Raw genomic sequence first — 21,214 nt, 5'->3', positions numbered from 1 at the left:
GATGGGCTGCTGTGAAAAGTGACATGTTAAAGTGCATCGGGGATGTATGTGTAATTGGAATGTGTATGTGGGTTATGTTCCATGTCACTCCTCAAGAAAATCCAGATTTTTGTTTTGTAGCTCAAGTGTTGATTTTAGATCACAGAGCTTCAGTGTCTGTGTACGTGTAGTTGTTGGTGTTTCGACTCTGTGAAATACTTGTTTTGCAAGGACTGAGAAGATGAAGCTGAATCTTAATTTCATTTTGAGAGAGAACAAATGAGAGAGAACAAATGCTTATAACTATACTAGTATGACAACACTTCGGATGATAGCTAGGTTATGAGAAGATATTCGATTTAAATTGTATGTTACATGCTGAGAAGTAGGTTAAATGCGTTGTGCCAAAATAATACATATACTTATTATAGTCTGTTCAAGATACTCTATTTGTCACATACGTCATAGAACAGAGCAGTAGAATGATAAAATGGCAACTCCAAAGGCTATGCAAAACAAAGTTGGTAAAGTAATGTATTACAGTGATAATATCATTTAAATCAGACAAAATGTATTATCATATATGCTATCATCACTCACAGTTGCCGAGCCAAGATAGCCTTATGGTCCCTTATTATCTCTGCGGGTTATTGGTTGATTGGTTAATGATGGCAAAAAACTCAAGTGTATTATTCATCAACACATAATTGCTTGGTTATTTGAAGATGCAGGCTAATTTGTAAAAAAGAAAAAAAACAGATTCGAGTGCGTTAGCATTTAATGATGTGAAATGAAACAAACATAAAACACTGCGTGTTCTACAAAAAGTAGATTTGCAGTGAATGTTTGCTATTACCCCTGTTCTGATAGTCACAGCCATAATAGGCGTCATTGTGCCTGCTTTTCCTGTGACTGGGTCGGGATGCACTGCATAGTTGAGGTTAGGCAGCAGTGGCTGGCCCTGTTGTTTTTGAACAGCCCACCAAAGCACCCGTGAGAAGTGGAGAGGTCCTGGATCACCAGAGGAAGCCGGTGTGGCATGTGCTTTTTTTTTTTTCCTGACTCCTGGTTCTCAGGGTGCAGGATGGGCTGATCAATAGGACCGCCTGCCTGGGTCTAGACTCAACTCGCTGCCTTGGACAATACCTCAAAGGAAAAGCTTGGATTTCTTGGGGAACTTTTTCCCTCCTTGCACACTGTAAATATTGTTCCAACGTTAACTGCGCTGTCATGCTTACTAAGTGTGTTTTCCCCTGCTCTGGTCCAGAGCATACACCCCTGTTATCTGGCCGTGCTGTTTGATCATAGATGCAGGCCATAGTATTTAAAGGATATCAAAGCGAGCGAGGTCTGCGTCGGTCTGACCTCACCAGCAGGACAAATCTAGACCTACTTGTAACTGTTTGATTCATGTTATTATCACAAACGCCTATATAATGCTTTGCTGTTGTAGGTTGGCTATGCAAGCAGCACTTTGTCATTTGGGGTTTGATAGGAAATTATTTGCCTCTCACGACTGCAGCTGAATGTTTGAAATATTTGTCATATGCTTGAATCTACAGTATATATGAACATTTTCCTTTTTTTTTTTTTTTTTTTTTTTTTTGACCTGCAGTAATAACTTGCATGTCATCAGTCTGACCAGCACACGCTGTATCACATGGTGCTTCCTGCTCTCAGATTTTGCTGCGTGGGAATAAAGAATAACATTTTTTTTTATTCTCAATCTGTTTCTCTCTCTCTCTCTCTCTCTGTCTCTCTCTGTCTCTCTCTCTCTCTCTCTCTCTCTCTCTCTCTCTCTCTCTCTCTCTCATGTTTTGTTATCCACACCCTCCTCTTTTCCCTCTCTTTTGACAGGTGAGTGCATGGCCAGCCACACCCAGCCCTCCGTTGCTATGGACGCCTGTGCCCGTATCAGAGGAGTCCCACTCAGGACCAGGGCATCCATCCGTAAAGAGGTGTGTCTGCCGGTTCAAGTTTTCAAAAAAAAAAAATTGTTTTACCCAGTCAAAAAAAAAAAAAATCAGTTTATTATTTATTTGTTTATCTTTTTAGTAGATTCTGCAGAGCAGCACCAGGTGGACTTTTTTTTAAATCCACCAAATAGCTTGAATTTTCAATCATTAAAGTTGTTCTCTTTCCCTTACAATAACTGAGTTCCATGCATGACACTTCCTTTGGTAATTCTGACAGCCTACTATTCAAGCTGCCTCCTACTGGTTGGGAAGCTGTCTGAAGCTATCCAAATTTCTATTTTAATTTAAAATTATCTTATTTAGTTGCTATATGATGATTGGAAACGCATTGATGAAGTATTGTTTTTGTTTTTGTTTGAAAGACTGTACGTGACAGTGGGACACAGTGTGTGAAGAGCATTTTGAGGAACAAGAAAGAGCTGTGCAGTGTGAGCCTGGAGCTGCAAGGTGGAGATGCACTGAAGTTGACTGAGGTCTGTCACAAGCATATCTAGACAAGTGTACACACACACACACACACACACACACACACACACACACACGCACACACACACACACACACACACACACGCACACACACACAAATCCCGTAGAGGATTGCAAGACTTTGCCACTGATTATCTGCTCTCCCTCAGATCCATTTTGTGTGTCTTCCTGGCCACTGTGAAGGAAGGGAGGTCACTCCACAGGTGAGGAACACTGAATGATCACTTTCAAAGGCTGCCATTTTTTTGTGAAGACATTTGAACAATTGCCTACTTAAAGATGTAATCGGTTTAAACAAGTAAAGTATTGTTTGCCATTGTCATTGCGTTATATTTAGCAACGCCGTCACTTGTTTGTAGGACCAATGGTGTAGAAAAATCTGTTACTGCCACTTTTTCTGAATTTTGGCATCAACTGAGTACCACATCTCCTCTTCTGAAATCCCTAGTTTTCACTGCAGGTAAAAGTGACTAAAATCTGACTCTTACTGAGAAGTGTGGACAGCTCAATACGTTCCCTGCATTTTGGCAGCCCACAAACATTGTCCTGAATCCCACAAATTAAAAACTTGGGCAATGGTTTAAATACATCCATCTCAATCGTCATTATATTTGTGGTTTCAGTATAATTCTGTCTTTCTGTATGTCACTCATGTTAGATTTATGTCACTCTACAAAGTTTAGTATGAATGGATAGATGCAAAACCCTGATCTGTGCAAAATCTTAATTGAGCATTAAGCCAGTCTGAACATTGCCTTAGTTGCAGCAACTTATTTTTTTGTTGTTGTTTCTAGACAACCCTACCTTATGGGAAGGAGAGCATCTAAGGCTACTGCTTTAAAGAATTCAGCCCATATTTAAAATACTGATGTCTGGAACAACAGTTTGTCGGAGTTGAGCCAGAGGCTAACATGCCCGTTCCCTCTCCAGACTTTGTGCTCTCTGCCAGCGGAGCTGTGCGACCTGCTCCGTTCCCTCCACATCCACAGCCTCAGGAACAATGAGGTGCTTCTGCTCAAGGACTCGCGCAGGCTGAAAGAGCCGAAGGAACCCAACCCACAGGTAGACAGAAGACAGTCTTTGTATAAGAAATAGACTTAAGCATGGGGGTGAGAAAGAAGAAGTTAGCAGGAAGCTGAGTTGTGGCAAGGGGAGGAAAAGGGAAGTTACCACTAAGCATGAAAACACAAGCTAAAAACAATTAACGCAGGCAGTTGGTTATTTCCTCTGTTAACAATATTCCACTTGTCAAATTATTTTTCTGGGCCATGGTCTTGTCCCCTCCCTCCCACACAAATCGCTGCAAGATGTTTTTCTCCCCCCTCCCATACAAACACAGGTGGGGAAACAGACACAGTTTGTTTCCTTCCCAGCAGTTGCAGCTGTATCCTTCCTGGTTGCATGTGTGTTATTCAGAAAGGGCATGGGACCCACGGTGTGGTTTCAGTTGTGAGTTTAAGTTGCAGACAGAGACACCCACCCCCACCCCTTGCCTGTATTCTGCATATGCAACATATCAACCCGCAATCAGTACAGACATAACAAGCCCCCCATTCCTCCACCCCCAGGTTGAAGGACAGATGGAGAGAGAGAGAGAGAGAGAGAGAGAGAGAGAGAGAGAGAGAGAGAGAGAGAGAGAGAGAGAGAGAGAGAGAGAGAGAGAGAGAGAGAGAGAGAGAGAGAGAGAGAGAGAGAGAGAGAGAGAGAGAGAGAGAGAGAGAGAGAGAAGTCTCCCGTGTGAATTTTTGAGAACACAATTGCTCTCAGACAACTAGCCTGTCAGGTTCTAGCCACTGACAATCTGCACACTCTACTCAAAATTTTGTTCCGGATCTGAGAGACTAAACCACCCATCAACCAAGATTAACGGTTGCCTTCTACTGCTTCCTCTTTCTCTCTGCCTCCAGTGCTGGTTGAGAGCAGTGTGTGTGTTGAGGCACACTCCCAGTCCGGGCCCCTGCCACCAAGCCTGTGTGGCTTCCCTGGTAGGACTGCTGGGGCGTTATGCAGCAGGGATCCGCTACGCCCTGGAGCTGCAAGCCCTCCACCGGGGAACAGCGGAGCCCAGCCAACCTGAGGAGGACGATACCAACCAGTCGGTGTCATCGATAGAAGATGACTTTGTCACTGCACTTGAGCATCTGGAGGAGGAGGACACCGGAGAGACTCCCTGTACGTTAAACAATATAAGAATCATTTTGTGAAGTAGGAATTTAGCTTCAATCCAACTGCATTAGCAGTAGCACCCCTAACACTTATCTGTAAAATACAACTGCTGTTGCATTATCTTTCCATCTATTATAAATAAATCCAACAGCTTAGGCGTCTCCTTTTTCTCATTATGTCATGGCACAGAAAAGAAAAAATAATGAAAGAAAAGATTACATTACATTATGGAAGAACTTTGAAATTTTTACAGTTTCCTCCCTTTATACACAATCTGTCCTCACATTAGTTCTTCCATCTGTCTTATCGCCCTCTGCACCTGCAGCTCAATATCACCCTGGGACAAAGCGTGATGTAGCATCCCAGACAGTGCCAGCCCACAAGAGAAGGAAAGACCTCAGTGGCTCACGTGTGATCATAAGCTCCTCCTCCAAGAGGTCCTCCACCAAAAGTCGGGCAGGGCCGGAGGTGTCCGTCACAGTGCAGAGGTCATCAGGCATCGAATCCCAGTGGACTCACTGCAATCCTGGTGCCTGCCTCCCATCCTCTTCGGCCCGACTCAGTGAATCTGAAGAGTCAGACTGTTCCAGTCCCAGCCCGATAATCTTCTTGGATGAGGTGGGATACCAAAAGAGCCTGCTGGCCAAGTTGGACATCCCCCAGGTACCAGGTGGGCCCAGAGAACCAGTGGAGGACTCGGACTCCGAGGTCAGCGAGTTCTTTGACAGCTTCGACCAGTTTGATGACCTGGATGAGCTAAGTTCGGAGAGCTGCACTCTGACCCTGCCTCTGGACCCCGGCAGTAACTCTGCTACAGCGCAAAATAAAAATCCCTCTGAAACTAGTACCACTGGGTTAGGTTCAAAATACATTTCCCGAGGCTGCTCTACCAAGGGTATGAATCCTCACCGCTTTGACCAGCCAACCCTCCCTGCCAATGTGAAGAAGCCTACTCCTCTGAAACCAGGGTCCCCCTATTCTCCCCATTCTGAGGTGCCAGACTCTCCTAGGCTGATGCAGACTTCCTGTGATGAGAATGGGGGTCCACTCTTTAGCCCTGTCAGCTCCTCGGCCTTCAGTCCTCTTGGGGACTCCAGTGGGCCCCTCGAGTATTTCTGGAAAACTGATGGGGAAGAAGTGAACAGCACCGAGCTGCATAAACCCCAAGACCTTTGTTCCCTTTATAAGACCTACTCAGACTTTGCCAGCAGTCTGTCCAAAGAGATCCTTGGATCAGTTTGTGGCTACCAATCTCCTGTTGACATGTCAGACAACAAAAATCTCAGCTGCGTCTGTCACAAGGAGTTCCAGAACCCCTCGGGCCACATAATGAAACTCTCCGAGATCCAGGAGACTGTTACGGTGGCCAAGCTGCAGCAGAAGTCCCAGACTTTGAAGGATGGTATCCAGAGGTTTGCCACAGATCTGGTAGAGATGAGCCTGGGTAGCGCCCTTCGTGACATCCAGAAGGGCGTTTCCTCGTGCACCACCACACTCTGCCACTTGGCCGCAAGGCTCACCTCCTCTGTTTTCCAGATGGCCTTCCATGAGATTGGCATGCGCCACGCCTATGTGCTGAAGAAGCGGGCCATTAATGGCTTGGCTGGTTTCCTGGTCGGGGAGGCTGTGTCTGGGGCACTCAAGGAATTCTTAACCGTCAAAAAGCAGATATTCCACAATACAGTGACGCGTTTTGCTGCCGACTTGGCTGAGGAGCTGGTGTTTGAAGGCGTTATGGAGGTGTGTCAGTTCTCTCACCCCTCTACCCCCCTTACCCCGAGTGACTGGTCCTTTGGCCGGGGGATAGAAGATGAAGAGGAGGACGAAGAGGAAGAAGTGGTATCCTCTTATGCTTCAGACCTGTCAGAGTCAGTTATGCAAGAGGCCTTTATAGAACTCTCCCAGGCTGATGTAGCCTTTACTAGCCAGGCAGCAATAAGTGTCTCTCTGGACAACATCTGCTATGTCAGTGCAGATGACTCTGCGACAAACACCTGCAGTACCCTCACTGGTCAGCAAGTGTCCCATACCGAACCATCCAGCAGTGACCTAGGTCTCTCCGGAGACAACAGGGGCTGCACAGTGAAGAAAGCCCTCTTCAGTGTGTCTGGTATGGCTAGCTGTGTTCCTGTGCCCCAGGCTGGCCAGGCCCTCTCCCACCTCCAGGCCTCCGAGGAGAGCTGTCAGTATAAGTCAGCATTGGCCCAGACTTCACAGACCAGCCCCAAGAGGAGCCTGGTGACTGCAACCTTTTCTGACACCACGACAGCCACGCAGACTGACCACTACCTCCATGGACCCCAGACACCCCCCGTCCCTGGCAGAGACACTTCCCAAGGAAAGTTCCCCTTCCAGAATTTCTCTGGCGACATGGTGGACATGATAGTTAGTGAGGCCTCTGAGTTGATAACTGCTACTAAAATGAAAAAAAGTTTTGGTGACTGTGCTGACTTTCTCACCAAGACCATAGGAAGCCGGAGAGGTTCTTCCTCTAGACCAGGTTCTGTTAGTGATGAGTGCCCGGACTCGCCTGCAGTACAGGGAGGTGGAAGGGAGAGCTTCAGAGACGACTGCAAAGACTATGAGTGCGTCAAGAATAGCAGTCTAGCTCAGCAGACAGGAGGCCTGGGCTCACACAGCTTGCCATCCCATTCAGAATGTCACAACCAGATGATAGGCAGCGGTGTGTCTCTACCAAAGACCAAAGCTGGGATGGCTGAGCCACATCCTATGATGATGGACACTCTCGATATTCCAGCAACTGGGACAGGTGTCCAGAGGAAGCTGCCAGTCCCCAGGGATGACCCATCACCCGGCTCTGGTTCAAAATCAGGTGGGACCCCCGGAACTCCCCCTTCCACTCCCCAACGGCCCAGTGAGGTGTCGAAAGAGAAACAGATCAGACAGTTCTCCAAAAAGCTGAAAGGAAAGCTGGCCAAGGAGTTTTCCCCTGCTACCCCGCCCCCCACCCCCCACAACCAGCTTGAGCCTGGCCCGGGCCCAAAGGAACTCTGCCCCGAGGCGGACAAGGCTGACTTCATGCTCAAACTGATGAGATCTCTGTCAGAGGAGGCTGAGGGCAATGAGGAAGAGGAGGAAGAGGAGGTGGAGGAGCAGGTGGAAGAGTCACAGGGTGGAATTGGTTGCACTCGCAGAGGCTCAGATAATGGTAGCTGTCGCCCAGAACTAAACCTTTCTTCATCACGCAGAATGTCAAACAAGGAAGCTTTCCACTATGCCGAGCGGTTGGCCTGTCATATTCTGTCCATGGCCACGGAGATGGACACGCTGGTTGGGGACGAGGAGGATGCAGGGAGGAGCCGGGGGGAGAGGAGAAGGGATAGCGTTACTCAGTTTTCCGAGCAGACCCTTAACACCCTGTGGGTTTATGCTGGTGAGGTGGCAGGAGAAGTGATCGGTGACGTGAAGAGGATGGTGAACTCAGGACAAATTTGTCCCCATCACCAAGCTTTGAGGAGGCGGAGCCTGGATAGACATGGGCTTGACTGTCTCCCTCACCACAACCAGCAGCCCCACCCAATCAATGACCAGGACAGAGACTGGAGGATGGGGAGGCTGGCTGAGCAGTGGTCCAGTGACCTGCTGGCATCAGTCCTCTACACCTCCACCCCCAGCTCCACCACTGCCTCCACCTCTGGTTTGTCCTCACAGTATCCGAGCTGTGAGAGTGTGACCGACGAATATGCCGGCTACCTCATCAGGGTGCTGAAAAAGGAGGGAGGGAGTAGGGAGCTGGTCCTGGACCAGTACGCCAGTCGTTTGGCCTACCGCTCCATCAAGCTTGGACTGGCGCATGCTGCCCGCAAGATGAAGCAGAGGTCACCCACCACCCATCTCCACTCCTCCAAGTCCCTGCCGGATGGATGGAAGGGACCCAAAAATGCGGCATCTCCAGCTGGAGAGACGGTGGAAGAAGCCTCATCTGCAGGGGAGGACAGCCAGTGCACCTGCAGGGACCCCGAGGAACAGCGCCAGAGGGAATACACAGATCTGGTGAACTTTGCTGAATCCTTAGCTTACAATATCACCTGTGATGTTACACGAAAGCTGCGCCTTTCCTCTGTGCGCATGCCCAAGTCTCTCACAGACTCATGCCTTTATAAGAAATCCAAGCTAGATGACATGGCAGAGAATCTCATCAGAAACTCCTTCTCTTGTCCCCTGTTGGCCAAGGAAGGTAAAAGCAGGCATTACCACAGCACAGGCAGCCTGTACGATGGAGGCTACAGCAGCGGGGTGATGCAGGTCATTGAACACTACGCCAGAAAGATAGTAGATGACACTCTGGAGATGGGCCTGGCTTCTGCGGGACACACCACAGGTGAGCACCAGAGGGCCCAAAGCAGGGAAAGGCATTCGTATGCAGAGAGGCTCTCCGAGGGTGCTGCCCTAGGCCCAGCTCTCGGGGAGAGAACCTGCCGCTACTGCCAGGTGCGAGCGTGTCCCTTCTGTATCAAGCCCAGCGTGGACCATCAGCAGCAGGCAGGTCCAAGGGTGAGAAAGAGGGCGCAAGAGTGCGAGGGCAGGGCTGAGCGGCACTCGGCCGTGGAGATCCCTAAGATCCACATTGACCTGGACCATCGAGTGGCGTTAGCTGAGGAGATGGTCTCCGTAGCCATGGAGACAGCCAAGCGAGAGCTGAGCAACACCAGCCTCAACGCCGACAGCGGCATCGGCCATGACGGGACCAGTTTTGCAGAGAGCTTGACCGCCGAGATCATGACCTCAGCCTTGTCCAACATCTGCCAAGCCACCAACCTCAGGTAGACTCATATACACGCACATACACAGGAACACACATGACTCACATCCCCAGCAGCCTCCCATGACTCTGTTCCACATTCTGCTCTGATTGATTGTGGTATCTGGGTGGTTGGTGAGGAATCGCCAAAGCGTAGGAGTTAAGAAAATGTCTCTCCTATTGAGTAAATTCAAACTTTTCCAGAAGCCGTGCTCATTGACCATCCAAAACAGATTACATGATCATTATACTTACCTATCCTGAATTCTTCCACTTAATTCTTCACAACAAAAGTGAGGCTCATGCTCATGATTTTAAAAGTGAAAAATTTGTATAACTTTCACGCTCCTCTCTTTCTTGCATGCCCTCTTCCCCTATGTGTATGTGTATGTTAAGTTCTCCAGCCACAGAGTCTACTGTGTCCCAGCAGCTGAGTGTGGGGGATGACAGCCTGGGCAGCTGGTCCAACCTAAGCTTTGAGGATGATCACCCAGATGAAAACAGCAGCTTCCTTCATCTCAGTGACAGGTAAATTATAACAAGAGCCTTTACCACGGAATACAGTATAGGCAGCACCTTTATCTTGAATACCGCCTTAATAATAAAACAGTACATTAGACAGATGGACAAAATACCTCTCAACAATCTTTCACAGTTCAATTCAATAAACACAGCTTGTTTTGAAGTTTTAGAACTGTCCACAATTGTGGACATTGCATAATGAAGGTATCGTCGAGTTAAAAATACATAAAAATGAACCTTATGTACATTCATAATCATTTGGTTGCATTCTATTTATACATAAGTTGATGTTAGCAGCAGAGAAGTGGACCTTTTGTGACTCCTTGCCGTCAATGTGTTTTGCAAATTTGTCGGTGAATGGAATTACATTTCCCTCGAGATTAATTTTGTACATGGAGTACAGTCATGAACCTATAAAATGGCGGCTTTGGAATTTTCGATACACATCTATTACAGAACCCACAAATCCATGAACATAGGTCGCCATCCCTGCTTGGTCCGATATTGTCATTCTTAAGCGATTGGACCATGTGTCCTGATGCAGAGTTGGTACGTGTTCTCTGCGGTGGAAGGGGCGCTCTTGTGGTCAGCTCTGGGCGCAAGGTTTCCTATGGTCCAGGAACCTCACTTCAGACGCCAAGAAGCAATTTTCTCCTGATTTTTTTTTATTTTTCATTTTTTCTCTTTAAGGCCGACCTACGTAACCAAGTGCCTCTCAGAAACTACAAATAAATCCGTTGTAGGGGAAAGGTCCTACTGGAGTTGCGGGGGAATATTGGATATGGCTGTACTGTATGTTTGTGTCCAGACAGTGAGAAAGTAGGAGCGATATTCAGAGTTTTGGCTTTCTCAGTCAAATCAAATATCACTCAATCTTTGGTCTGAAGATTGGGAATTGCGCTGTCGGGGTTTCTGGCACAACCCACATGTCTCTATGGAAGCAGCGTCCATCAACATTGGACGTCTCAAGATACCCAAAGAGCAGAACGTGCGAGGAGCTAGTTGTTTGGGCCACCATGGCCAAAAGAAGATTGAATAATATTTTCTAAAGGTGTGTCTTTGAGCGGGTCTCGCTCTCGCCCCTGGCACCGTTTCCATGGGAACAAAGTCCAGCATGTGTAATTCATTAGCTTCTCTTCAAACGCCCACGGCAAATGTTTCTACCCCAGCAGATGAAATAACGGAAGGAAAATTACCTGCGATGGGGCTGATTGATTCATGAACAAGCTGCCAGGAGGCTGTAGCCTGGGCAACGTAGATTGATCGAGGTATTTTTAGGTATCCCAGCATCCTGCTTGCGGGCGACGCCCGATACACAAGGCAGGTTTCCTGCCAGCATGCTTATCATCGACTAATCGTAGAAAGGCTGTTTATTGATGCCAGCCTGGGCATCCTGGTGGAAGTGTGTGGTATAAGCAGGATTATATCTGAGGCAAGAATGTAATGATCTCACCGGCGGGCCTTTACGGACACGTTAAGCACAGCGTGTGATCGTTGGAATTAAAAGAAACGCCGCAAACGGTGATGGAAAGATATGCATCATTGGTGTGGGAACCCTCATCTGTTTTCTTTTGGTTGTTGTTTTCTTTTCTTGTTTTACCGTTTGCCTCTTGTTGCTATGAAATATTAGCTCAGAATGCATGCTAATTTGATTGATTTTAAAAGCCACGTAGACCAGCGACATTTTTGATCTCCAAGTAGACGATGTAATGAGTGCGTGCACGGTACGGGGTCAGGTTTACTGAGCGGCCTTCCTTGTCTCCTCAGCAGCAATGGGAACAGCAGTAGCTGGAGCAGCCTGGGCCTGGAGGGGGAGGTCTGTGAGGAGCACCTCTCCTTCTCCCCCTCGGACAGGTCTGTCATCGCCACCACCACCAAGCTAAACGACGCAAAGCTACCCAAGCTGGGGTTGCCCCTAGATTGTGACAAAACTCTGAGTAAGGCAAAGGGGCTACTCTGAAAACCAAATAGAAGTGGGGGAGGTGCACTGGATCTTCAGGTCCCAAATAAGCATCTTGGTTTATAATCACATTAGCCTCTTTTGCCTACTCTGTCTCAGACTAGGGCCCCCCCCCCCTCCCCAAGTCCCCCGCATGACTAGAAAGCTCCAATTATGATAAGTGATGTGACTGTTAACTATTTTAGCAAGTGTGATGAATTTTGTCCCCTTGATGTATGTATGTATGTGTGTGCATGCACCCACGTAGCTGTCGCTAACGTTAGAATGCGATATCTTGCCTGCCTCCTGCTCGTGTGTATCGCTGTTTGTTCCTGATTTATTGCATGGCTCTTTAGTGAACACCCCCCCGCCCCCCCCCCCCACACTCCCCGAGGCCTCCACTATCTCCCGTCTACACCTAGTTCTCAGCGCCGCCACACAACCGCGCGACCTCCTCACCGCATTAGATTATACAACACCCCGCCCCCCCCCAAAAAAAAGCGAACATGGAAAGTTATCTCAGACGATTTCCTTCCGGGAAAAAAAAACAATATTCACGCGTTGCCGCCCAACAGAGACTGGATGTCTGTAGCCATGAGCTGTGTCAACAAGACTTTGATTTACAACCTCCAAGGTGGAGAAATGTTTACCTGTTGGCCCGACACATAGCAAATATTTGCATAATAAACCGTAGGACTGGGGAGTAGATGTAGACCTTCACATTTTATTTATTTATTTTTTTAAGTTAGTTAGACCCTGAGTTAGGTTAGGGTCATTATTGTCTGCTGCTGGAAGCAGGGATGTAAATTCCCCGTGGCATAGGAAAACGTCTCCCCTCAGACGTCTTTTGCTCGCGGGCTCTGAGCTCCTTCCGATGACGTTATGGAACACAGTTGGGTTCCATGCATGCTGTTAGTTAGAGCTATTTTCTTCTTCTCTTGCTTGCCGCCTCCCCTCCCCTACCTCACTGCCGCCCCTCTCCCTGTAACCTGTGTGGTATTTGTCGCCCTGCAGTGACTGCACAGAGGACAAGGAGACTGAAGTCAAAGAAGAATCAAGCGGTAAGGACCTGCCCGGATTGAAATCAGGATTTAGTGAATCCATTAAATTAAGAAGTTAAATGATGTCTGATATTCTTTGTAGAAATGCAGAAATTAGAAAAAAAAAGGAAATTTTGATTGACAAAACTGCCTAACATTCTGGACAGCCAGTGGTAATGGAGGGGGGGGGGGGGTTATAGGCCTCTCCTAATTTGAGGTCTTGTTTCTTCCCCTGCTTTAGATTCAGTAAAGTTGGAGTTGGCCCTGACTCAGTCTCTCTGTGTTACAGATGGGGATTTTACCGCCCCCACATTAAGCCTCATTCATGCTGCTCATTCATCCACTCCCTCCACAGTTGCTCTTCCCGGTGTGTGTGTGTGTGTGTGTGTGTGTGTGTGTGTGTGTGTGTGTGTGTGTGTGTGTGTGTGTGTGTGTGTGTGTGTGTGTGTGTGTGTGTGGGTGCGTGCGTGCGCGTGTCAGGACTAGAGCTGCCCCCAGTGGGGTTCAGGCGTCCTGTTGGGTCTGGCGAACAAGCGTGGGAACCCAGCGCTTACAGAGCAGGGCTGAGGGAGCACTGTACTGTGCTACATGTTTCCCAAGGGGCGGCTGTCCATCACAATGCTGTATAGGAGACAGTGGGCGTTATACACACAAGTGTGTGCGTGTGCGTGCGAGATGCGGTATGGAAGGATTCCTACGTCATGCAAAGGAAGTTGAGCAGAGTTTATAAAAACACGTAGGCAGATCCTGAACAGTGACCAGTGAACCGATCCTTCCTCTGTGTGTGGCAGGGACTCTGCGCGTGGACAGGACTCTGGCGCCGGCTCCCAGGGTCCTACTGGTGATGGCCAACACTGAACTCAAGGAACTGGCTCACGAGCCTCTGCCAGCGACCCTCGACCCCCAGCTCAGAAGCATGCTGCAGTGGGCGGCGGCTTCCATGGCGGAGCTCCCCCAGGTCCACCTGAGCCCTGACAGAGAGCTGCAGCAGGTGATTTGCCCACGTCCGCCACGCCTTGCGCTAGCCAATAGCTTGTACCAATAGTTTCCCCCAAAAAAGTTGTTGTGACCGGTGGCAAGTACGGGAAGAGGGGGCTGGGCTGGGAGTGTCCCGTTACGCACGGTGATTTTTTTTTTGGTTTCGTTCAATAAGGAAAGTGAGAAAAATAGAATACATCTTAAATAAAAGCACAGTGGTTTTATTTGCTTTATTTCGAGGAAAGGGACGTGTGATCACTCCTTCTCCAATGTCTTAATTGCGCATGGAGAGGGGGACAAGGCGTTCTTGCGTTTTTGATCAATGATGTGATATTATTTTGAGGGCTTTAATGCTTGATCGGAATGACAGATGAATAGATCCGGGGCTATTTTTTACTCTTATTTTTGTTTAAAAAAAAACACATTTTGATTGGGGCTATTTTCTAGATTTTTTTTTTTTTATGAACTAAACCCATTTGTCCTTTATTTATTTTCATATACATTCACATGTTAACAAATAACTAACAGTTTGTATAAACCGGACATTATCCATAATGAAAACTTTTGCGAGCCACCACTTTTATCACATTGGCTAAGCCAGTTGGCTCGAGTCGCACGCGAGAGGCAAGTGGCGGCGTGTCATACAGCGGATTTCAAGTGTAGCGCTCCAAACGATAATGTTTAGTGAAGGCGCATGCGGGTTTTTCAGAGCACCAGGGGGCATATATTTCAAACGGGCAGCTCAGGCATGACACCGAAATCTGCGTTGCGATTCGGTCCATTAGATACCGATCATATAGGAACTGGTGCCTTTATGCTACCGGGTTTCGGTACCCAGCCCAACGGGATGTTTAAAACGTCCCGCACATGATTATGTTTTGATTTAGAGTGTGCATGGAGAGGAGGGGCTATTCACTAACAGGTCAATTGTCGATGTGAGAGAGAGAGTGCAGCGCAACCAATGCGCTGCTCTACAATGAAATAAGATTTGACCCATTTCAATAGTAAAAAAAGAAAATAGAAAATCAATATGAAGCAGTCAATGTTGATATTTTGATGGTTTGAAAACCAACCTAAAAAAAAAAAAAAAGAAAACACCGATACTTAGGCCTGGCGGGGGGTGAACTTAAAAATAGACTGGGGGAAAACCAGGCTTGTATAATGAGGATGATGATGATGATGATTAGAGGACCTCCTCCGATAATCTGTGTTCTGTTTGCCCTCTCCAGCTCCCAGCTGTGGTCCAGAGGCTCCGGGAGAGGGAGTGGAGGGTGGGAGAGCTGCTGCAGGCTTTGTTGCGCTACTGCGACGAGACCCAGCCCCAAGAGATGCCGCCTCCCAACCGTACCCCGCTCTTTCAGTGGCTCCTGGAGCACGCCTAGGCTCTCCTCTTCCCACCTCCTCCTCCCCTCTCCGCTATCCTTCTTTCGGCTTCCTCTCCTCTCCTCTCCAACCTACCTGCCCCCCCCCCCCCCCCCCCATGCACCGGGGGAAACCTCCTCATCGTCTCTCCCGCAGGGCTTTGCACCAAGCTGCTGCCACTAGAGGGCACCATAAAAACCCTCTGACATGATGCAGTGTCTTCTGCTCTCGTGGCTCAGTGTGTTGCATTGCATGCCGTGACCAACAAGTACCTCTGTAGTATTTTCTTTTATTTCCCCGCTGGTTTGGTTCTCAGAGTTCTGTTGTATTCTAAATATTAGCTTGCGTATCACACGTTTGAATAATGTTTTTTCACTCCCATCGTATTAGTTGAAGCCCTCACATCTCGCTGTTCTAGGGCTTTTTGTACAGAGACAGAGAGAAAGAGAGAGCGAGAGAAACCCCCCAATCTGCTCCAGACAGATAGACAGAGGGAGACAGTGAGTTTCGAAAAAAGAGAATGTGTTTTCTGTTAGGGAATCCCCATAGCTGCTAGGCGGATGATGTCAAGCCCACAATTCACCTCTGTGGTGGTGTTTCCACATGTTAAGAGAGCAACCACACAGAGACACACACCACGCCCTTAAATTATTAGTGCCAGATACAATTCAAGACACTTTAATTCACGTCAGCTTCCAACACAAGCAAATTGTCCCCCAAAGTATTGAATTATAGGATTAATCCTATTAGAATTGCCTGTCAGTGATAGTTTTTCCCTTTTTTTTTTTTACAGCCGTGTGTCTCTTGAACTGAGCTGTAAATTGGCAGTGTTAAGTGAAAAGACTAACACACATTGTCAGAGTTTATCCGCGGCGCTCACTTTTGGGATCTTATGCAGCCTTTGGGTTCAGTGGGGCTAGATGATATGATGTTATCCCACGTGATTATGCGCTTTGTAAAATCGGCTGTTTGGTTAACGGGGTTTGACTTCCCAGCGTCTAAGGTCGGTTCACTTCAGTATTAATGTTCCGGTGTTTATGTTCGACGGTTAAACTAGCGACCGTTGTTTATTATCAAGGGTGGTCAAGTGTATCTTTTGAGGGTGAGGAAGGATCATTATAGTATATGGATGAAAATGAAACGCTGCTCTGTGTAATGATGGACGCCATACTTTTGACTGTGTTTTCCCAAGCCATGACTGTGTGTGTGTGTGTGTGTGTGTGTGTGTGTGTGTGTGTGTGTGTGTGTGTGTGTGTGTGTGTGTGTGTGTGTGTGTGTGTGTGTGTGTGTGTGTGTGTGTGTGTGTGTGTGTGTGTGTTACACAACATGACTGTGTCAGAGCCCCCCCCACCTTTTTGGTGGGGGAAGACCCACTGACGCAAATCTCCACGCCGCTTTAATTAAAGGCCCCTTCCTTTTCGTCTGCACCTCCCGACCACAGCGTGACGGGCATAGCTGAGCAGCTAAGCTCCGGAATCACACATTCTGTCACCCACAATCTGCACTACTGTGAATTCTACCCCCTGACACACACACACACACACACACACACACACACACACACACACACACACACACACACACACACACACACACACACACACACTCTCTTGCTGAGATGGGAGTTTGTAATTTGAGTGAGGAAAAGCTGGACTTTTCCAACCCCTCGGCTTCCTCCAAGGAACACACACACACACACACCGTCCTGAGGCAAATTCATTGTCACCCGCCCTTGTGTTTTACGGTTTTTCTCCATTTCATTTGGTTTCGATGACAAGTGAAGACGGGTTCAAGACCGGAACGAACCTCCGCAAGTGGGAAGGACACTAATACCGCATACCATGGCTGACCAGCGGTACTTACTGTTGACGAGCTGCTGTCGATGGCGTTCACCTGCATGGCCGAGTCTTGGAATTGACTTAATTGGCTGAATTATTATTATTGGATCTAAGTTTTACTATTGTACCGACCTGACCACTCTCCACTCTGCCTCACAATACGCTGCACAGGCCTCTGTTGAAGCCTCGTCTCGTCGGCTGCCAAAATGTTCTTGTATTCACGATGGTTAATCCCAGTGAGTTATGTTTACAAGCTACAAATAAATATATCACCGTGGGCCACTCAGAGTCAGAGCAAACCCCCCCGTGTCGAAGACGGTGTTTTTTGGTTGTTTCATTTTTTTATTTTTTTTAATTACAAGAAAACCGAAGTATTTTGACCTGAAAGGCGAGAACACACCTTACAAGTTGGTTTACATTAAAAAAAAAAATGTTTTAAATGTATTAGGAGTCCCAGTGCCAGGCAGCCAGAAAGCAAGCGAGAGAGAGATTGTATAGAATGTTTGCTTAAGTTATGACTTTTTCCAGGCTGTTGCTACTGCACCCCCACCACCGCTCCACTCGGCTTTCTTTATTTAGCTCCCTGTATATTTCTTCCGCTTCGACAGATGAACGTCGAAGCGCTTTCTTGTTGTGTTTGGTGAAAAAGCTGAAGGTGTAACTGCAGAGAATCAACTCCTGTTTAGTCGTGGACGAGTCTACTTTGTTGCTGTAGCTCCGGTGTTATTTTCTGACTCGTGTATTTTTCTCGCTTCCTTGTAAGATCTTGCCAAATAAGATATTTAATAATTTATGTCAGTTGTACAACAGTAACTACGCTGCTCGTTTCCCCAGTGGCAAAGCTGAATAGTTTACATGCGCTGAGCTTGAAGTCAAAACACTAACTTGGTCGATGTTAAAGCTATGTGTGACAATAAAGCTTTCTCATGTGATTTTTCTTTTCTTTTAATCTTAATTTAAATTGGTGTTAAATCGGAGCTGTATCGAATTCTTTTTCTTTTTAGATGTTTATTGAACTAACTGCATCATAAGCACTGATTAATATTGTTTATTTTTTTTCGAGCCCTCGGCGAATGCTCATCCTGCGTTCGCCGACTTTAGCTTTAAACTGACTCGGTCGTTGGGATAAAAACGCAGCCTCCAAACAGAGCTCCGAGTAGCGGCTCTAGCCTTTGACTCCCGACCGCTGAATTCCTCCGCATCCAAAGCCATTAAACGATCAGTCACTTCCACCGCTTTGGCTCCAAACATTGTCCCTGCTGCAGGTGCCAAAGGAAAAGATTTAAGGATGAACACCTCGCGTATTACCAGCAGAGCAGCGGTTATTTGTCTTTTCCTCGAAACGGCGGCAACAAAACAGCCATTGTTTTGCCGGCGTATGTAATTACCCAACGTGGGCACACGCATGTAATTAGGTAATGTTTAGTGTGAAGACCGCTCGACACGCCGCTGGATGAATGGAGGTGTCTGTTTCGCACAGAGGGAGGGGGCCAAGAAGTGAGAGGGAGGGAAGGAAAGCCCATAATTGCAGACTATTACAGTGATACAGGAGCGGAGGAATGTGTCAGAGGAGGCATGTCTGTGATCTTCGCAGACAGGGCCAAGTCTGTTGGCAAGAGGAGATTACAAGAACCACGGTGAGGGAGAGAAGCTCAGGGGAAGAGAGTCGGGGGCCTCCCGAGCTGCGGGGGGGGGCCCTCAGAAACGGCGACTCTGAAAGGAGACGTGGGCCTGTCGGGAAGGCAGACGTTGCCCACTGACGTTGCTCTTTCTCATTCAGAAACTTTCTTTCAACAAAAAAAAAAGCCCATTGAGTCTTTGAGGGAAGTCTTCTTCGTGGTACGTCATTGGAGAGGTAACTGGGAAAACTGTTTTGAAAAAATAATTGTCAGAAACGACTAGAAGACAATTTTTAGGTTCTCTGAATAGCAACCTTACCCAACCTCCGTGTCGGTCTCCGAATTGGTAGTTGTCTTCTTTTTGTTTACATTTAATATGATTTGATAATGTTTTATTATTATTATTATTATTATTATTATTATCATTATTATTATTATTATATGTTTTCAAAACATACAATTTAAAATGATTTAAAAGTATAGTAATTGTATTATTCAATTCATGGGAATTGTTGTGCTTGAATTCATTGTTTTTGTATATTTAATGCAGAAGGAATAAAAGGACTTAAGGATAAAGATGTATTCTACAGTCAGAATGTGTTTCGATTCAAACTCTGAAAAAAATATATGGTGACTGTAGAACAGTACACCCCTACAATAAAGTCATTCATAGCCAAAAAATAATAGGCTGGGATAAAAGTTATTAGCAGGGGACTAATCCATAATGAATGCTTCTGTGGAACATTGTAGGAGTACAGGGAGTTAGAAACTCTCCGTCTAAGAGCCCTTGTTCCAGTGTCCTCCAGCATCCATGCGTCGCACACACCCCGATCCATACATTTCAACGGAACCCAACCCAGCGACATATAGGGGCTTATTGTGTCAACAATCTCAACTCAGCACTACAGACAGAAGGCCACCCCCTGTTTCTGCCATCGCTATGTGGGCTGATATCTCTCTCACACTCTTGACTTCTGACATCAAATGGGCTGGGCGGGAATCCCCCCCCCGCCCCACCCCACATGGGTCGAGCCGTGATTCAAAGAGCCTGACATCACTTCCCCCCCGACAGCAACAAATGACAGGGTTGTTGGGAGAGTCCACTGGAATCGCAGGAGAAGTGGGGTGGTGGTGGGGTGGGAGGGGGTGGGGTGGGGTAGGGGTGGGGAGGGGGTGTTGAGTCAAGGCCATGGAATCCATGACATACAGGCCTTTGTGTTGTAAAGGGGGAAAACCAGCTACATCATCTCCACTCGGCTTTTGTTTCGCTCCCGCCTGAAGAAGAAAAGTCTCTGTTTTCGGGGTTTTGTCTCGGACGACCTGGACGTCCGCATCCCACCCACATAGACTAATAGGTGTGGAGGGTGTGGGAATGATCTCAGACGGAGACCGGATCAGATCAGCCGCCACTCTGACGTGGCCACGGGGAGCTCCGGTGCGCTGGGAGACGAAGGACTTGGTGTTACGATAACTCAGGGAAGAATGCAATAACTGGAAATGTTTAAACTTGTCTCCCGATTTCACTTCTGACACCTACGTTGGCCACATTTGTTCACAATACGGCGTGTTTATCAATCATCCTTTCACGTCGTTCGCCTCGCAAGTCTGCAAGCTGTTCCTCTGGCGTACACAAGTAATTCAAACCATGTTCTATTATGTGTATTAAGACACCGACTCATGGTGTTTTTCCTCAATGCCATGGTAACGTGATTCCGATTGCGGCGCACTTCCTCGACTCTATTGACTTTATGAGCAATGTGGAACGGTGCCCGCGACTAATGGCGGATCCCACAGACTCAGCACCGTGGCAGGAAACACTCCCAACACTTGTCTTTCAAAAACGTGAGGGCAACTCTCACCACCATTTGCTTGTTTGTTTTTGAAGGTAACCACGGAGCGTTGTTGTGAGTGAGCACAGCGAGGACCAACGGGGATGCAACAGGGCAACCAGAAACATTTACCACCCGAGACGGGGCAACAGGGGCGTGGATAACACCGTTCTGTTTGCCTGTGTGCTGGTGTGCACATACATTGGCGCGTAACTGTGTCCAATCGGGCAGCGTCTAAAAGTCCATGTGAATATCTTGGGCTGGGACGGACCCTGGCAATAGCGCAACCATCAGCGTGGGAGAGAGTGCTTGTGGGCGGGGGGACGGACGGAGAGAACGTTGAGGGGGAGATGAAGGAGAGGGCAAGGGGAGATAAGAGCCCCCGTCAGCAGGAGCAGCTGAATCACGTCTAAATAACCGAGTGTTTACCCGAAAGCAATGGGATGAGTTGAGAAAGAGGGGACCTTGGATCGTGAGGGGGGAAAAATAGTTTAGTCAAGAGGGGCCTGCTGCCTGTTTCCCAACCCGAAGAGCTCTGTTTTGACTAGCGGGTTCAAAAACAGCAGATGGGCCCCGGTGTGGACCTGGAAATGTGGTAAATACTATTAGGTATTATTCAATAGTGACTCTGAGTCACAGGAACAACAATTGCTGGGATTGTTTTCCAGTGCAGTGTTTCATCAGCAAAGCTGAATAAATATGATTTGATGCATGTTGT

At 47.5% G+C, this 21,214-nt stretch overlaps 1 protein-coding gene across 1 annotated transcript; it reads left to right on the top strand.

Annotated features, from left to right (window-relative positions):
- Nucleotides 1-1,874: 1,874 nt before the first annotated feature.
- akap11 (A kinase (PRKA) anchor protein 11) lies at nucleotides 1,875-17,931 on the top strand (the record flags this gene model as incomplete). The annotated part of the gene is made up of 11 exons (XM_080019259.1): nucleotides 1,875-1,937; nucleotides 2,318-2,428; nucleotides 2,591-2,644; nucleotides 3,372-3,503; nucleotides 4,349-4,613; nucleotides 4,933-9,391; nucleotides 9,766-9,897; nucleotides 11,659-11,745; nucleotides 12,845-12,891; nucleotides 13,662-13,861; nucleotides 15,078-17,931. 11 exons carry the CDS (start codon nucleotides 1,875-1,877, stop codon nucleotides 15,228-15,230), a joined length of 5,703 nt encoding a protein of 1,900 aa, XP_079875385.1. The 3' UTR covers nucleotides 15,231-17,931.
- Between the last annotated feature and the right edge of the window lie 3,283 nt (nucleotides 17,932-21,214).

Source organism: Zeus faber (assembly GCF_960531495.2).
Source record: "Zeus faber genome assembly, chromosome: 18".
Lineage (NCBI taxonomy): Eukaryota > Metazoa > Chordata > Actinopteri > Zeiformes > Zeidae > Zeus > Zeus faber.
Note: the sequence above shows the minus strand (reverse complement) of the source record. Positions and strands in the feature narration are given on the sequence as shown.